The sequence below is a fragment of the Euleptes europaea genome, chromosome 13, assembly GCF_029931775.1.
Source record: "Euleptes europaea isolate rEulEur1 chromosome 13, rEulEur1.hap1, whole genome shotgun sequence".
NCBI classification, from domain to species: domain Eukaryota; kingdom Metazoa; phylum Chordata; class Lepidosauria; order Squamata; family Sphaerodactylidae; genus Euleptes; species Euleptes europaea.
In genome coordinates, this window is record NC_079324.1 from 51,986,421 (window position 1) to 52,001,957 (window position 15,537).

The 15,537-nt window shown below is 44.4% G+C and overlaps 1 protein-coding gene across 2 annotated transcripts in view; it reads right to left on the reverse strand.

The window, feature by feature from the left end:
- LOC130486574 (protein HIRA) overlaps nt 1-15,537 on the reverse strand; it is a 56,811-nt gene that overhangs the window by 7,951 nt on the left and 33,323 nt on the right. Inside the window, exons 11-18 of one of the 2 annotated variants that reach the window (XM_056859873.1) lie at nt 11,461-11,566; nt 9,851-10,072; nt 8,731-8,834; nt 6,646-6,840; nt 4,223-4,393; nt 3,773-3,980; nt 2,207-2,308; nt 1,362-1,510 (exon numbers count right to left, since the gene is read on the reverse strand). In XM_056859873.1, the coding sequence (XP_056715851.1) occupies nt 1,362-1,510; nt 2,207-2,308; nt 3,773-3,980; nt 4,223-4,393; nt 6,646-6,840; nt 8,731-8,834; nt 9,851-10,072; nt 11,461-11,566 (1,257 nt within the window). The remainder of the gene's footprint in view (nt 1-1,361; nt 1,511-2,206; nt 2,309-3,772; nt 3,981-4,222; nt 4,394-6,645; nt 6,841-8,730; nt 8,835-9,850; nt 10,073-11,460; nt 11,567-15,537) is intronic. The other variant, XM_056859874.1, reaches the window with a different exon arrangement.

A 15,537-nucleotide genomic window follows, 5' to 3' on the forward strand; every position in this document is an offset into this window, starting at 1 on the left:
CTGTTTTTGCTAGTTTTAAGCATATGATTTCTTTTTTTAGATAGAGAAATCTTTAAAGATACCTGTAATGAAATATAAACTGCAGTGGGCAGTTGCTAATAGACTAGATTTCAAATAATAAAGTCTCTAGCTCAAAGCAAATTTATTAATATGGTCGACTGACCAATCACGTGCTAACACATCAAAAATTCCAGACTCAATAGTTTTGCAACGCAGAATCACAGGCTGCCCGTACATATAAAGGTATAAGTTCAATAAAAGCAACCCCTGGTTAAAAATATCTTAAAATTGTAAAATAATCTAACAATCATTTTCTATTAAAGTTCTGTGTATTTTAATAGCAACAGTGCAGAACTTGGCAGTTTGGAGTGTAAGCTGAGGAAGTCTCTAGCTCTAAGCTGCAGTAGGCAGCTGCTAACAGAGCAAGTTTCAAATCATGAAATCTCCAGTTCAAATCTCACCTTGACCATAGCTTAGTAAGGTAGTCTTAATCAAACCACCCTCCCAAGTTCAGCCATTCAACTGCAATATGGGGATAGTAGTACTGACCTACCTTACAGGGTTGTTGTAAAGATTACAACAAGGTAGTCCCCATGAAGCATTCTGAACATAATGAAATGCTGTACCAGTGATCCCTAACATGGTGCCTGCCCACGTGTTTTCAGATGTCCACTTACTTCTTTCCCAAAACATTTTTTCTCCAAAGCCAAGAGCAAATCCTGGCTTTCCTTCATCTCTTTGGAGCAGGAGCCACCGCCTCTCAGAAGAGTCCAGGAGCCACCGCCTGTCTTTCTGCAGACAGCATCTACGTAGAAACTGCCTTCTCAGTGGTGGCACCAAAATTCTCGAGTTCTCTCCCCAGGGAGATTTGCGACTGCTCCTTCTTGCTCAAAGTTTTAATTTTTGCTTTTTAATGTTTTTGTATGTATTTTTCACTCTGTATTTTAATTGTTTTAATGATGTAGTGGGTTGGTTTTAATTGATTTTCAAGTGTGATTTTTTCTTTACTATGTCTGTTTTAATTTGTTAGCTGCCTTGGCGGCCTGTATGAGGGTAGAAATATTGGGTATAATTTTTTTCAAATGAATAAGAATACATTTGCATTGTAGGAGGGCACACGGCATGGAATCTTGCAGTATTGGTGGTTGGACCCAGACCCCACCGCAGTCATTCAGTGGTTACCTGTGCTCTCCCCCACGGCGGCCATTTGGTGGTGGCACCCACTCAATGTTCCAAAAGTGCCCACAGGCTCCACAACACTGGGGAACCCTGTGCTACACAAATAACCATTACCGACAGGCTGGTTCTGGCCCAAAAGCATTCTTGTTCAACTTTTGGCTAATATGAATAAATGCACATACCAGCTTCCTGCTGCTGAAAGAATCCGGCTGGTGAGGACCGTTTCCCACTCTTTGCCTTCTCGATTGCATTTTAACCTGCTCAGTTTTGAACCCCCTGCCGACGTAATTTCATTCTCCACTTCTATGTACATGGAGGGATCTGAGCTGACCTACAAAAAATTAGTTGTCTTAGAATGAATGCTGATCAAGAAAGTTGCAAAAATGAGAGAGATGGGGAGACAGACAGACAGGACGCCCAAATAGGACAAATTTAAAACTCAGGTCACTGGATATCCAAAATGGTAACATGTACATTTAAAGAGAACTGGAAGGGATGAGCAAGGGATTTGGGGTTTGCCATTTTATCTTTGGTTTTAGCTGGGGATGTTTTAACTATTATCGTAAGTCACCTTGAACCCAAAGGAAAGGCGGGAAATAAATATTTTAAATAAACAAATAAATAAAACTGCAAAAAATACACCAGCAATGGTAGTCTTAGGAGGAAAACAGAAGAAGAAGAAGAGCTGGTTTTTATATGCCGACTTTCTCTACCACTTAAGGAAGAATCAAACCGGCTTACAATCCCCTTCCCTTCCCCTCCCCACAACAGACACCCTGTGAGGTAGGTAGGGCTGAGAGAGTTGTGAATAGCCTAAGCTCACCCAGCTGGCTTCATGTGTAGGAGTGGGGGAACAAATCCAGTTCACCAGATTAGCCTCCACCACTCATGTGGAGTGGGGAATCAAACCTGGTTCTCCAGATCAGACTCCACCACTCCAAACCACTGCTCTTAACCACTACAGCACGCTGGCTCCCAAGTACGTAAGCACAAGGCTGCTCCGTTCCAAAAGGTTAGGCCCACTTACTTGCAATGTAAACGATTTCTGCGGGAGCGGGGTGGGCAGTTTAAGCGCTAACGGGGCACTGTGGCAAGCCCCATCCTTCTCAGAAGCCAGGATCGCCGGGGACTGGAAGACAAACATCCCAACGGCTTTGGTAAGTCAGTCTGCACCATGCATATGATACATGTCACTACACACAGAGTCTGGCCCCTGCGACAATCATGGTAGCAGCAGATTCTGGTCACCCACAGACAAACTAGGGAGCTCCTAAATACTCTGGAGACTCCCCTGGTATGCAAAAAAAGACGGTGCAAATTAACAAAAAAGATCAAAGGGGGAAAAGCCCCCTCCCCAAACACTAACTGGAACAGAATATGATCTAGCCAGAGTGGAATCCTGAAAGCAGCTGACAGTCTGTTATAACTAGGGCAGGGGGAATTATTATGTTCAAGCCCCTGAGAGTTTACAGGAAGAGGGAATTCTGGAGGAACAGCCTTTTCGAATTGTGCCCCTGCTCCAGCAAATTCTTTGTGGGGCTCCAACTCGTACCTGCCCTAAGTTATAGATGGGCTGACTCACGGCCTGCTTGTTTAATTTTAACAGAAGTGCCAGGGTTCCAAAATAAGAAGGCACAGGCTTAAACCAGGCATAAATCATTCTATTAAATGATCTTGAATTTGCAGCATGACTTAAGAACACAAGAAGGGCATTGCTGGTTCAGAAGTAAATCCACTTGGCGCAGCTCTCTTTTGCAAGAATCCCAGCATCAGCAGCGCATTTGGGGGTATTATGGTTTTATGACTATAATTGTAAACTACAGCATTGAAGTTAAAGTTTTAAGTTAGCTCCCACCGGGAACTTGCGCAGTATTAGCAGTATTTACCACTTCACAAGCAGAACATTGTCTCAAAACAGAAATCACATCTTTTCGCATGTTAGGCCTCCAATATTTTTCTTTCAAACGCGAGTTCAAGTCGCATCCCTACCCACGTGAACGCTACCTAACCCAGAATGAGCTTTCTGGACTAATTTAAGACGCATATTACTGTCAGAGTAACAAGTTGCCCATAATAATCTGATAAGAGACAGCTGACAGCTATCCAGCGGCCCACAGTGATCAATATCTTCATATCCCCTGCCCAATCTGATGAGCGTGCTTGGAAATGGGAAAAAAGGAAGCCAAAAGAGCAGGGAAACCTTACAGACAGTGCCATGCTGTGAAGAGTTATCTCCAGCTTAAGCCCACTGAAATAAATAGCCTTAGACTGGAGTGAATCTGCATAGGATAGCACTGTAACGTTCCTCGATTTTCCCACCACCACCCCTCTGCAGGATTAATCACAAATGAACACACAAAGCTGCCTTATACTGAATCAGACCACTGGTCCATCATGGTCAGTACTGTCTACTCAGATTGGCAGTGGCTCTCTGGGGTCTCAGGTGGAGGTCCTTCCCATCCCTTCCTGCCTGGTTCTTTCAGCTGGAGATGCTAGGAATCGAACCTGGGACCTCCCGCAAGCCAAGCAAAGGCACTACCACTGAGTCACAGCCCCCCGGTTCTGAGAAGGAGAGAAGTAACATCGGGGTTACCTGAACTGTTAGAGGGACGGCCATCAGCCTGGAGTCCTTTCGAGGCCTTCCTTTTTTCTTCTTTTCCACCGTTTCAATCTCCAGCTCCAGTTTACGCTTGGACAGAGAGTGAGAGTGAGACTTAGCCGGGATCTTTTCCTCACTGTCGCTGCTGCTCTCCAGGAGATCCCGGGGTTTACTGTCCCTAATCGAGTTCTGCTCTTTTAACCTGCATAAGAGGTACAGGGTTAGTTGTACAGGCCCCCGAAAGGAAGGAAGGCTGGAACTGGTGTTTCTAAACAGCTGCCACTGTCCCCAGTGACAACCTACAGGTTAGAATGTGATATAGGGGGATGGAGAGCCCTTTCCCCCCCCAAGTTGGAGCATCCCACGGGGAACGCACAAGCCCTTGTTGAGCTCGCTGATACTGTGTCAGCTCCTAGTTTTAGTCTCTGCAAGCTGATTCCTCACCTGTCTATGGCGATTTGATTTGTGTGTGCGATGGCAGAAGTCCCTGAGGTGGCTTTGGACCGCTCGGTAAATCTGGAATCAAATGCTTTCATCGGTTCTATCTTGGACGGGGTTGTCAGCACAGAGGGCGAGGAGGCAGAGGGAGCGGCTGAAGCAGAGGTAGCGTTTACACTGTCAAAGGAAGAGAAAGTGAGTTTGTGAAAAGGGATAATCTGGAAAGTTGTTGCAAGCCAACTGAACGTTTCAAGGCGGGTCCGTAAGCCACAAACAAAGGTCCACTCATGTTTTTGTCCATAACATCTGTCGATGACTGGCTTAATACCCCTGAACACAGAGGCTGTGGTTCTGTCTGGAGTGGTCACTCGCTATAGGACCGAACAGGTTCATTGGCTGTACGGAGGTCGATCTGTCTGACATCAATTTGTTTGGGACAAGAACCTCAAAGTCAGCGAGTGCCCAGCTCCCTTCTCCCTTCGCACATAACGCCCAAACTGCAAAACTGACAGAAATCATCACTGCAGAACCAAGGCCAATCTTAACAAATCCTACGCATTTGAGGCATTTCAAATTTTAATTTTTTTTAAAAAAAACCCTAACATCGAAGATAATTTTGCAAAAAAAGAAAGAAAGAAAAGCTGGAAATATAAAAATATATAAAAAATAAATTAAAAACCTCTCATCGGTTTAAAATATTGTCGAAGGCTTTCACGGTCAGAGTTCATCAGTTCTTGTAGGTTATCCGGGCTGTGTGACCGTGGACTTGGTATTTTCTTTCCTGACGTTTCGCCAGCACCTGTGGCAGGCATCTTCAGAAGAGTAACACAGAAGGACAGTGTCTCTCAGTGTCAAAGTGTGTTGGAAGAGTAATATATATAGTCAGAAGGGGGTTGGGTTTGAGCTGAGTCATTGTCCTGCAAAAGAATCAAAGTAATTGCAGGGCAATGACTCAGCTCAAACCCAACCCCCTTCTGACTATATATATTACTCTTCCAACACACTTTGACACTGAGAGACACTGTCCTTCAGTGTTACTCCTCTGAAGATGCCTGCCACAGCTGCTGGCGAAACGCCAGGAAAGAAAATACCAAGACCACGGTCACACAGCCCAGATAACCTACAAGAACTGATCGCATCGGTTTGTTATACAATAGCGTGAACAGCTTGCGAAGAAACTTGCGAAGGTGACTCTGATCTATTTATTACAATGGGTAATGGGTACTTAAGTTTGTTGCTCATTTTGAGTTACGCTGCCATTGCTGTGTATTTCAGGCATTTTAAATTTAAATTTTTAAAAATTAACACTGAAGATTATTTTGCAAAGGAAAGAAAAGAAAGAAAAGCTGGAAATATTTTATGGACCAAACAAAAATAAATAAATAAATAAACTCTCATTGGTTCGTTACACAATAGCGTGAACAGCTTGCGAAACAACAGGTGAAGGGGACCTTGTAAAGTTCTGCATTTAGGTAGGAAAAATCAAATGCATAATTACAGGATGCGGGAGACTTGTCTGAGCAGTAGTGTGTGCGAAAAGGATCTTGGGGTCTTAGTAGACCAAGCACTGAACATGAATCAGCAGTGTGATGCGGTAGCTAAAAAGGCAAATGCGATCTTGGGCTGCATCAACAGAAGTAAAGTGTCTAGATCACATGAAGTGATGGTATTACTTTACTCTGCTCAGACCTCACCTAGAATATTGTGTTCAGTTTTGGGCACCCCAATTTCAGAAAGATGTAGACAAGCTGGAATGTGTCCAGAGCAGGGCAACAAAGATGGTGAGGGGTCTGGAGACCAAGTCCTATGAGGAAAGGTTGAAGGAGCTGGGTATGTTTAGCCTAAAGAGGAGACTGAGAGGGGATATGATAACCATCTTCAAGTACTTGAAGGGCTGTCATATAGAGGATGGTGCCGAGTTGTTTTCTGTTGCCCCAGAAGGTCGGACCAGAACCGGTTGAAATTAAATCAAAGAAGTTTCCATCTAGACTTTAGGAAGAATTTTCTAACAGTTAAAGCGGTTCCTCAGTGCAACAGGTGGTAAGCCTGGAGGTTTTTAAGCAGAGGCTAGATGGCCATCTGTCAGCAATGCTGATTCTATGACCTTAGGCAGTTCATGAGAGGGAGGGCACCTTGGCCATCTTCTGGGCATGGAGTAGGGGTCACTGGGTGTGTGTGTGTGGGGGAGGTAGTTGTGAATTTCCTGCACTGTGCAGGGGGTTGGACTAAATGACCTTGGTGGTCCCTTCCAACTCTATGATTGTATGAAAAGCAGCACCTCTCAAGTGATACGCAAGTTCTTTCTGCGATGCTGCGTTTGCATGTGTGAACTACCTCATGATCTTGCAAGGAGAGTGATCAAGGTGCCTGGGTGATGGAGAAGACCTTAGCCAGGAAAGGAAGAGGAAGAAACTCTTGCCGATACTGACCCGTCCTTGTTGACTCCATCTTCTGTGGGTTTAACACTGACTGCCACCGGCTCTAAGGTAGGTTTAGAAGTGCCAAGGGAATTGGTTGCATTGTAATCTAATGACATCAGCTGATTGGTTTGAGAAGCAGACATCATTGTTCCAGCTAAGGATCCAGATATCGGAATACTATTGAAGAAAGCTGTTGAAAAATCACTGTTAAAAAAAAAAGTATACAAGATCAATCAAGGTAATTTTAAGATTATATTCCATTTTATAATATAGTCTCAAAGGTGAACACAATCAGACCCTTGGTCCATAAAAGTCAGTATTGTCTACTCAGACTGGCAGCGGCTCTCCAGGGTCTCAGGAAGAGGTCTTTCACATCACCTACTTGCCTGGTCCCTTTAACTGGAGATGCCGGGACTGAACCTGGGACCTTCTGCATGCCAAGCAGGTGCTCTACCACTGAGCCACATCCCCTTCACACTTCCACTGCTAATTATCTGGCATCTCCTTACTGACAGCCCGAAACTAGAATGTGCCCACTAGTTGTTGTTTTTAAAATAATTCTAATATGCATTTTTGTATTTCATAGTAAATATTTTTTTAAAAAGCAAGTAGGAGAAGGGTACCAAGTATGGAATCAGTTGCAATATCATAAGCACGTCAACAGTGCAACAGTACGTAATTTCTCTGAGCCCCGTACAAAGTGTAAAATGGGGACTCTGTCCCTAACATCATTCCATACATACAATCTCATGAGCTGAGAAAGAAATAAAGGAGTCTCGCTTCATTTCTGAAATACCCAGAGACTTATCAAGGGACCAAGGACTTTTCTGTCCATGAACACATGAAGCTGCCTTCTACTGAATTAGACCATTGGTCCATCAGAGTCAGTATCGTCTACTCAGACCGGCAGTGGCTCTCCAGGGTCTCAGGCAGCTACCACCTACTTGCCTAGTCCCTTTAACTGGAGATGCCGGGGATTGAACCTGGGACCGTCTGCATGCCAAGCAGATGCTCTACCACTGAGCCACGGCTCCTCCCCGCAAAATTCCAGCCTCAGATGTCCCTCTGCTTGGGTCCCAATTGCAAGACCTACAATTTTGGGTGGATATCCTGCTACAAATACCAATGATCAGGATGGCCGCTGACAAAATACTACCACAGTGCTGAAGATGACAAGATATATACGGATCTCTTGCCATTCCCACTATAAAGCGATCCTGCCCATTACACAAACACAGACAAATTTTTAGGCCACTGCTTTCTGGGTAAAGCCCCCCCCCCCGTCCCCGAATGTGTGTGTGTCTAAAGTGCCATTAAGTTGCAGCCAACTTATGATGACTCCGTAGGGTTTTCAAGGCAAGAGACAAACACAGTTGGTTTGCCACTGCCTGCCTCTGTCTACCAACCCTAGATTTCCTAGGTGGTCTCCCATCTGAGTACTAACCAGGGCTGACCCTGCTTAACCTCCAAGATCTGTGCAAATCAGGCTAGCCTGGGCCATAAAGCCACCTGCTTGCATCCAAATATAGAATGGCTATCAGAAGAGGAGGAGGAGGAGGAGAGTTGGTTTTTATATGCCGACTTTTTCTACCACTTAAGGAAGAATCAAACTGGCTTACAATCACCTTCCCTTCCGCTCCCCGCAACAGACACCCTGTGAAGTAGGTGGGGCTGAGAGAGCTCTAAGAGAGCTGTGTCTAGCCCAGGGTCACCCAGCTGGCTTCATGTGGAGGAGTGGGGAAACCAACTCAGATCAGAGTCCACCACTCTGAACCACCACTCTTAACCACTACACCACGCTGGCTCTCCATAAAGCTTGTCAATAACCACTGGAACTGTCAATCTTAGTAAGTAAAACTGCCCCAGGCAAAGCAGCATTTGCAAACTGGAAGAGAGCTGATACTTGGGAGGGGCTTCCATTTGCCACAAATAGATATGCATGGAAAGGACGTTAGCATCTTTTGGGACCATATTTTGCAAGGCTGCAATATGTCAGCACATGATTTTCTTTCAAAGAAAGAAATGTTGAGATAACACAGAAAAAGAAGGCCTCATGCAAACATTCTCTCTCACACACACAAAACAGCAATATACCCAGTGTCCAGCTGAGCTATGCAGAGAGGTGTGATCCTTCTCCGGCCATCTGCTGTCCGTGTCTCGACTTGCTTCTTTAAAAGATTCTGTCGGAAGAAAGGTCTTTTATTGGAACTTTAATATTATAACTGGTACAAAACGCCTGTAATGATACAGCAAGTCAAATAATCCTGCGAAGTAAGAATCTTTTAGATTGGAAAAACATTCTAAAACTGCACTTCCAAAACACAGGCTTCTAACACGGAAAATAGTATTCTCCGAGTGGAATATTGCCATCTTAATTCTGAATGGAGCGTAACGAAAGCGGATCTTTCTAACAAGAGATCAAAGCAGCTTCTAAATATGGTTTCAGAAACAGGAATATTTATGCAGCTATTTTTAACAAAACTACAAACTCTAGTTTTTCAGCTATGATGGGATTACACCAAGTAGACGTACAGCGCCAAAGGACCGTATTCCCTGATTTAGCAGGCTTTAATTTTGCATCTCAACTTCTTTATATTAAAAAAAAAAAAAAAGCCATGTACAGAATGGTGTGGGAGGGGTTGCGGCTGATGGTGGAGCATCTGCTTTGCATACCGAAGGTCCCTGGCATCTCTACTTGGGAAAAACTCTTTCCCTGCCTGAGAGTCAGGAAAGCCACACCCAAACAACACTAACAGTATTGTCAACGGTAAAGATGACAACTGGTGGAAGTACTTGGAGGGAGACTGGAGGTGGGGACATGGGGGAGAGTTGGCACAACGACAGTGTGACTTCACTTCCAGGGTAAACCCATATGTGACGTCACACCACTGGCACGACGCTCTAGGATTCACCGGAAACTCTAAGGTAAAATCAGAGATTCCAGTGAATCCTATAGTGTAGTGCCAATGGCGTTTTTTGGCTTATTTTTCCCTCCCACTATACCAATCGGCAGCAAGGATCAAGGGCTGCTGCCGGGTGGACTCCCATCACAGCAAGCAAACTGCAGGCCCTAGTCAATAGTAAGTCTCGATATAAGGCTGTTTTCATGTTCCAAGTGCTAACTTGGGAAAACCAAATGTGACGATGTTAGTAAGTTATTCTACCAAAGCTTTGAGAGCTTAGACAAAGAGGACCCCTTTCTGAAGATACATACTTTCCTGATGTCCTCCAAGCTCTCCCCATTCACCATGCTCGCCATTTTAGGGGCTGCCATTGCTGAGCCTGCTGCGTCCCTTATAGCGTCATTCTTCTGCCCTCCCTGCTGCTGCCTTTGCTGGTACTTCAGCATCTCTGGATTCTCGATTATAGTGGTGGACAGATGCGCCTCGGTCATGATAGCCAAGCTTTTGCCATAGGTGGACTGATGAATGTTGCTCTGTGGAGCGCAAAAAGGGTGGACACAAAGAAATGTTTGAACAACCTTGATAAGAAGCAATAAAGAAGCAGAGACACAGAATGGTGATGTAAGAACATCATTGGGTGATGTACAAACTTCTGCAAGACCAGCACATCATTTACTTCTAGATTTTGTCAATACTATTATTAAGAACATAAGAAAAGCCATGCTGGATCAGACCAAGGCCCATCAAATCCAGCAGTCTGTTCACACAGTGGCCAATCAGGTACCTCTAGGAAGCCACAAACAAGACAACTGCAGCAGCATCCTGCCTGTGTTTCACAGCACCTAATATAATAGGCATCCTCCTCTGATACTGGTATACATCATGACTAGTATTCATTTTGAATAGTAGCCATGGAGAGCCCTCTGTTCCATGAACACATCCACTCCTCTCTTAAAGGCTTCTAATGATCATAATGATTAAAAGTCTATATAATGATTAAAATTCTATATATTACTTACATGTTATACAAATTTTTTTAAAAAAAAACCAACAGACAAGCCCGGGTTTAGATTCTAAGGATGGGAGAGAAGTCCTCCCCTCTGTATGGTTTTCCTGTCACGGTTTCATGCTGCTGATAGCCAAGGGCGCCTGATTTTATGAATTTAGTTTTAATCTGTAAATTCTGGTTTTTAAATTGTATTGAAAGGGTTCAAATCAAATCAAATCAAACCTTTATTGGCATAGATCTTTTAAATACTACATTCAATGATTAAAATACAATCTTTGGACAATAAAATATCAACAGCCTAGTTAAAAAACCTCTGAGTCTTAAAGTGCTATATATTCAGTGATTAAAATACAATCTTTAAACAATACTAATAAACTGGTTAAAACCTCTAAACCTTAAAGTGCTATGTAATCAGTTTGGTAGAGTTTGACTCTGTGGAGGAGCTTGGCGCAGCACTCCTAGAGAGGTTTCCAAGAATCTTGCCACCATCAATGTTGTGTGCGCATTACTGTCTTTTAATAGGTAGTGCACTAGGGCCACATCTGTTTGGGCTGAGCTATCCTTAAGTAATGGTAACAGGAATTTTTCCAGCGGGAGAGTATAAAGATCGCAGTGTAGTAAAATGTGGGCTACCAATTCGGGTTGCCTCTTTGTGCAAGCACACAGTCTCTCTTCGTAAGAGATTTTGATGAATCTGCCTCTAGTCATTGCTGTTGGGAGTAAATTTAAGCGAGTAAATTTAAGTGAGCCAGCATAGACTGACGTTTTAACATTGGAGAGGTCAAATTTGAGAGGTAGCCTGGAAGTTTTAATCTGTAAATTCTGGTTTTAAAACTGTATTGAAAGGGTTTAAAAAAACTGGTTAAGCAGGCAGATTGAATCGGCAAGCCCATGCCAGAGGACGCAAAGTACCTTTTCCTCCTCGCTCAGGGGATCACCAAGCTCGTCCTGGGAAAAATCCAGAAACGCCACTGATCCATCCATGGAACACACCAAGATGCCGAGTCCATTTAAGGTCCTGGAAAAGGTAAGGGAAAACAATGAAGGCTACCTCCAATGGTCTTTTAAATCAAAGATTTTGATTATTTACCTTGCAATGGAAACCACAGCTCATAAAACTGGAACAGCAAATGGAAGAGGTCCATCACTATACTGGCCATATCTAGGTAGTCATGTCCAGAAGGTATAGACAGAAACAACCCAGTAAAAACCCTACCGCAGTTCAGCCCACCACAACAGCTAGAGAGCCAGCGTGGTGTAGTGGTTAAGATTGGTGGTTTGGAGTGGTAGACTCTTATCTGCAGAACCGGGTTTGGTTACCCACTCCACCACATGAGTGGCGGACGTTAATCTGGTGAACCACGTTAGTTTCCCCACTCCTCCACATGAAGCCAGCCAAGCCAGCTGACCTTGGGCTAGTCACAGCTCTCTTAGAGCTCTCTCAGCCTCACCTACCTCACAGGGTGTCTGTTGTGGGGAGGGGAAGGGAAGGTGATTGTAAGCTGGTTTGATTCTCCCTTAAGTGGTAGAGAAAGTCAGCATATAAAAACCAACTCTTCTTCTTCTTCCATAATACACTGGTTTTTGGTGAGCTCCCACAACCTGAGCCGTGGGAGAGCTACCTGCAGGATCACTTTTTTCTGCACCACTGAAGTAACACGGAAGTCACGGATTTTGACAGCACCTTTGACTGGACAGATTGTGCTAGGGCAGTGAGTCTTTAACCAGTGTCCATCTGCACACAGATCACGCCCTCTAACATGGAGCCATGGCTCCTCAATTCACTCTGATGGGCTTGGGCACAGCTAACTATTCATACGATCAGGACTGCAAGTTACACAGAACTCTTATTCAGGCCTGAAAAGTGTTCTGGACAACACGAGAACATAGTGAAACTCCTCTGCCAACTCAGATGGTCTAAATGGGTTGCCAAACTCCAGGTAGGGTGACAGGATCTCCTGGAATTACAAATGATTTTCAGACGACAGAGATCAGCGCTTCTGGTGGAATTGACAGCTTGGAGGGCGGACTCTACGGAATTACACCACAGGGAGGTCCTTCAGCTCTCCAAATACCACCCTTCCCAGGATCCATCCCAAAATCTCCAGGAATTTCTGAACTCCATCCAAAAACCTCCCAGCACTGGCAAAGAGGGACCTGGCAACCCTATATCACGTACATTATTCTTTCAGGATTTTGTCTTGGGGAGAGGGCAGAGCAGGAACTAACTCTGTCACTAATAGGGTTGCCAGGTCCCTCTTCACCACCGGCGGGAGGATTTTGGAGCAGAGCCTGAGGAGGGCGAGGTTTTGGGAGAAGAGGGACTTCAATGCCATACAGTCCAATTGCCAAGCCGGCCATTTTCTCCAGGGGAACTGATCTCTATCGGCTGGAGATCAGTTGTAATAGCAGGAGATCTCCAGCTACTACCTGGAGGTTCAGCAAACTATCCACTAATGTGATAAAGTTGGTTATCAAGAAAAAATCAGCACTTGGCTCATATCTAAACACATATATTGTAAGGAGAGACACAAATAACAAGGCAGTGCAAACATCTACAAGTGAACCGTCATCTAAACAAATACCTAACAACAGTACAAGAAATATGTACAAGAAATCTATGTCCAGGTTTCCCTCAGAGTCCAAAAGACACTTCATATGACTGAAAAGTCCTTGTAAAGGCAAGCCCTCGAAAACAAGGAAGGAATCTTCTTCATAGGTCTGTACTGATGAACAGATGCTTGGAACAGCAATCCAAACGGTAGCTGTAGTGTTTTTTCAGACGAGGAACCTGCTGGCACGAGCAAAGGAAACGTCTTCCAGGTAACTGACGCTTTCACCAATAATGGCTTCTTCAGCCTTAGCTTCTATGGCCGCATCGCAGTCTTCAACAAGTCACTAAACTTCATGCTAAAGCGCCTCTCAACTCTAGCCACTAATGTAGCGATTAATAAAAGTAACCACTAATATGAAATGTCACCTCCCTAAAACTTTGCGCCAACTCAAATATTTTCATATCAGAAAGGTTTAGCGATTAATAAAAGTAACCACTAATATGAAATGGCACCTCCCTAAAACTTTGCGCCAACTCAAACATTTTCATATCAGAAAGGTTTTTTAAAAAAAGGTCATTAAAAAAAAATAGGAATAAAGCGGTAACTTTTTTAGATGCTTTCTGATGTTACTTTAACGGATCATCTTTTAACTGTTCAAGAGGCAAGCGTGGACATCGCCCCACCCCCATTTACAGGGTTTTTAAAAGCCGCTCTGCACGCACTTTTAATCCCGTTGAGCCACTAAAGGTCTCAGCCCAAAGCTGTGCTTGTTACCACCTTCTCTGAACAGGAAGATGTTCCACCATGTTTGCAGACCACCAGGGGGAGCAACGTGGAGCAGAGGAAAGAGGGCGCTTTCCCTGCTGCGGCTGAAGCCAGCACGGCGCCTCCAAGTGGCGAGGAGGTGTTACAGCACCTCAATTGCCCTGGAAGCTTTGGCACGTAAAACACGAAGATCTTTTCTACTGGCACAGAGTGGTAAGCTGCAGTACTGCAGTCCAAGCTCTTCTCACGACCTGAGCTCGATCCCAACAGAAGTCGGTTTCAGGTAGCCGGCTCAAGGTTGACTCAGCCTTCCCTCCTTCCGAGGTCGGTAAAAGGAGTACCCAGCTTGCTGGGGGTAAAGGGAAGATGACTGGGGAAGGCAATGGCAAACCACCCCGCAAACAAAGTCTGCCTAGAAAACGTTGGGATGCAACGTCACCCCATGGGTCAGGAATGACCCAATGCTTGCACAGGGGACCTTTACCTTTTACATACTGTTACCCATAAAGTTCAAATACGTGGAACTTTGCTGGCAGTTTATCTTTCACTTGCTTATTCTTGGTATGTAATTCTCAGCCTGTAAAGCTCTGAAAAATGGTGTAAAGATAAGTCGTGCCCAGAAGCTCTGTCAGCAGGGAAGGCTATATGTGGAGGAACTCTACTACATGCTGCCTTATCCGGACATCTGATATCCAGACTGATCTGATGTTTTGAACCGGCATGCAGGCATTACTCACAGGCCCTCAGCAGCACCATTGATGGTTCAATATATACAAAATTATTTAAAATATTGGTTTAAATTACATTCAGGCTACGTGTATAAAGTATATATAAAACATAAATTAATTTTGTGTTTAGACTTGGGTCCTATCCCCAAGGTATCTCCTTATGTATATGCAAAAATTCCAAAATACGGAAAGATCCAAAATATGGACCACTTCTGGTCCCAAGCAGTCCGGATAAGGAATACTCAACCTGTAATAGCTAGACAATCTAAGCTGTGTGTTTGCTTATTCTTCCTGTTTCCTGTGTACAGGCATAAAGATTGGGCGTGGCCACAGGCACAAGCCCTGGGGCACAAGCCAAAGGGCTTTCGGGTTCTTGCCCTGTAGCCTTGGACAAGCTGGCCCACTGGTTTCAAGACTAGTCCAAGATACAGTCAGATATTCTGGTTGTTTCTTACATTTAATTGCATTTTTGTGTGTTATATTGTGATTGCCTTTCTGCTACTGAAAGCCACTTTGGGTACCTTTGGAGAAGAAGAAGAGTTGGTTTTTATATGCCGACTTTCTCTACCACTTAAGGGGGAAATCAAACCAGCTTACAATCTCCTTCCCTTCTCCTCCCCACAATAGACACCCTGTGAGGTAGGTGGGGCTGAGAGAGCTCTAAGAGAGCTGTGACTAGCCCAAGGTCACCCAGCTAGCTTCATGTGTAGGAGTGGAGAAACCAACCCGGTGCACCAGATTAGCCTCCACTGCTCATATGGAGGAGTGGGGAATCCACCCCCGTTCTCCAGATCAGAATCTACCACTCCAAACCACTACACCATGTTGGAAGAAAAGGAGCTAATAACTATTCTAACTAAAAAAGATGGTGAACTATGATCTTTCCTTTTACAAATCCCACGGTAGAAGAAGGGAGGGGGACCCAAAGATGATGCTAGCCT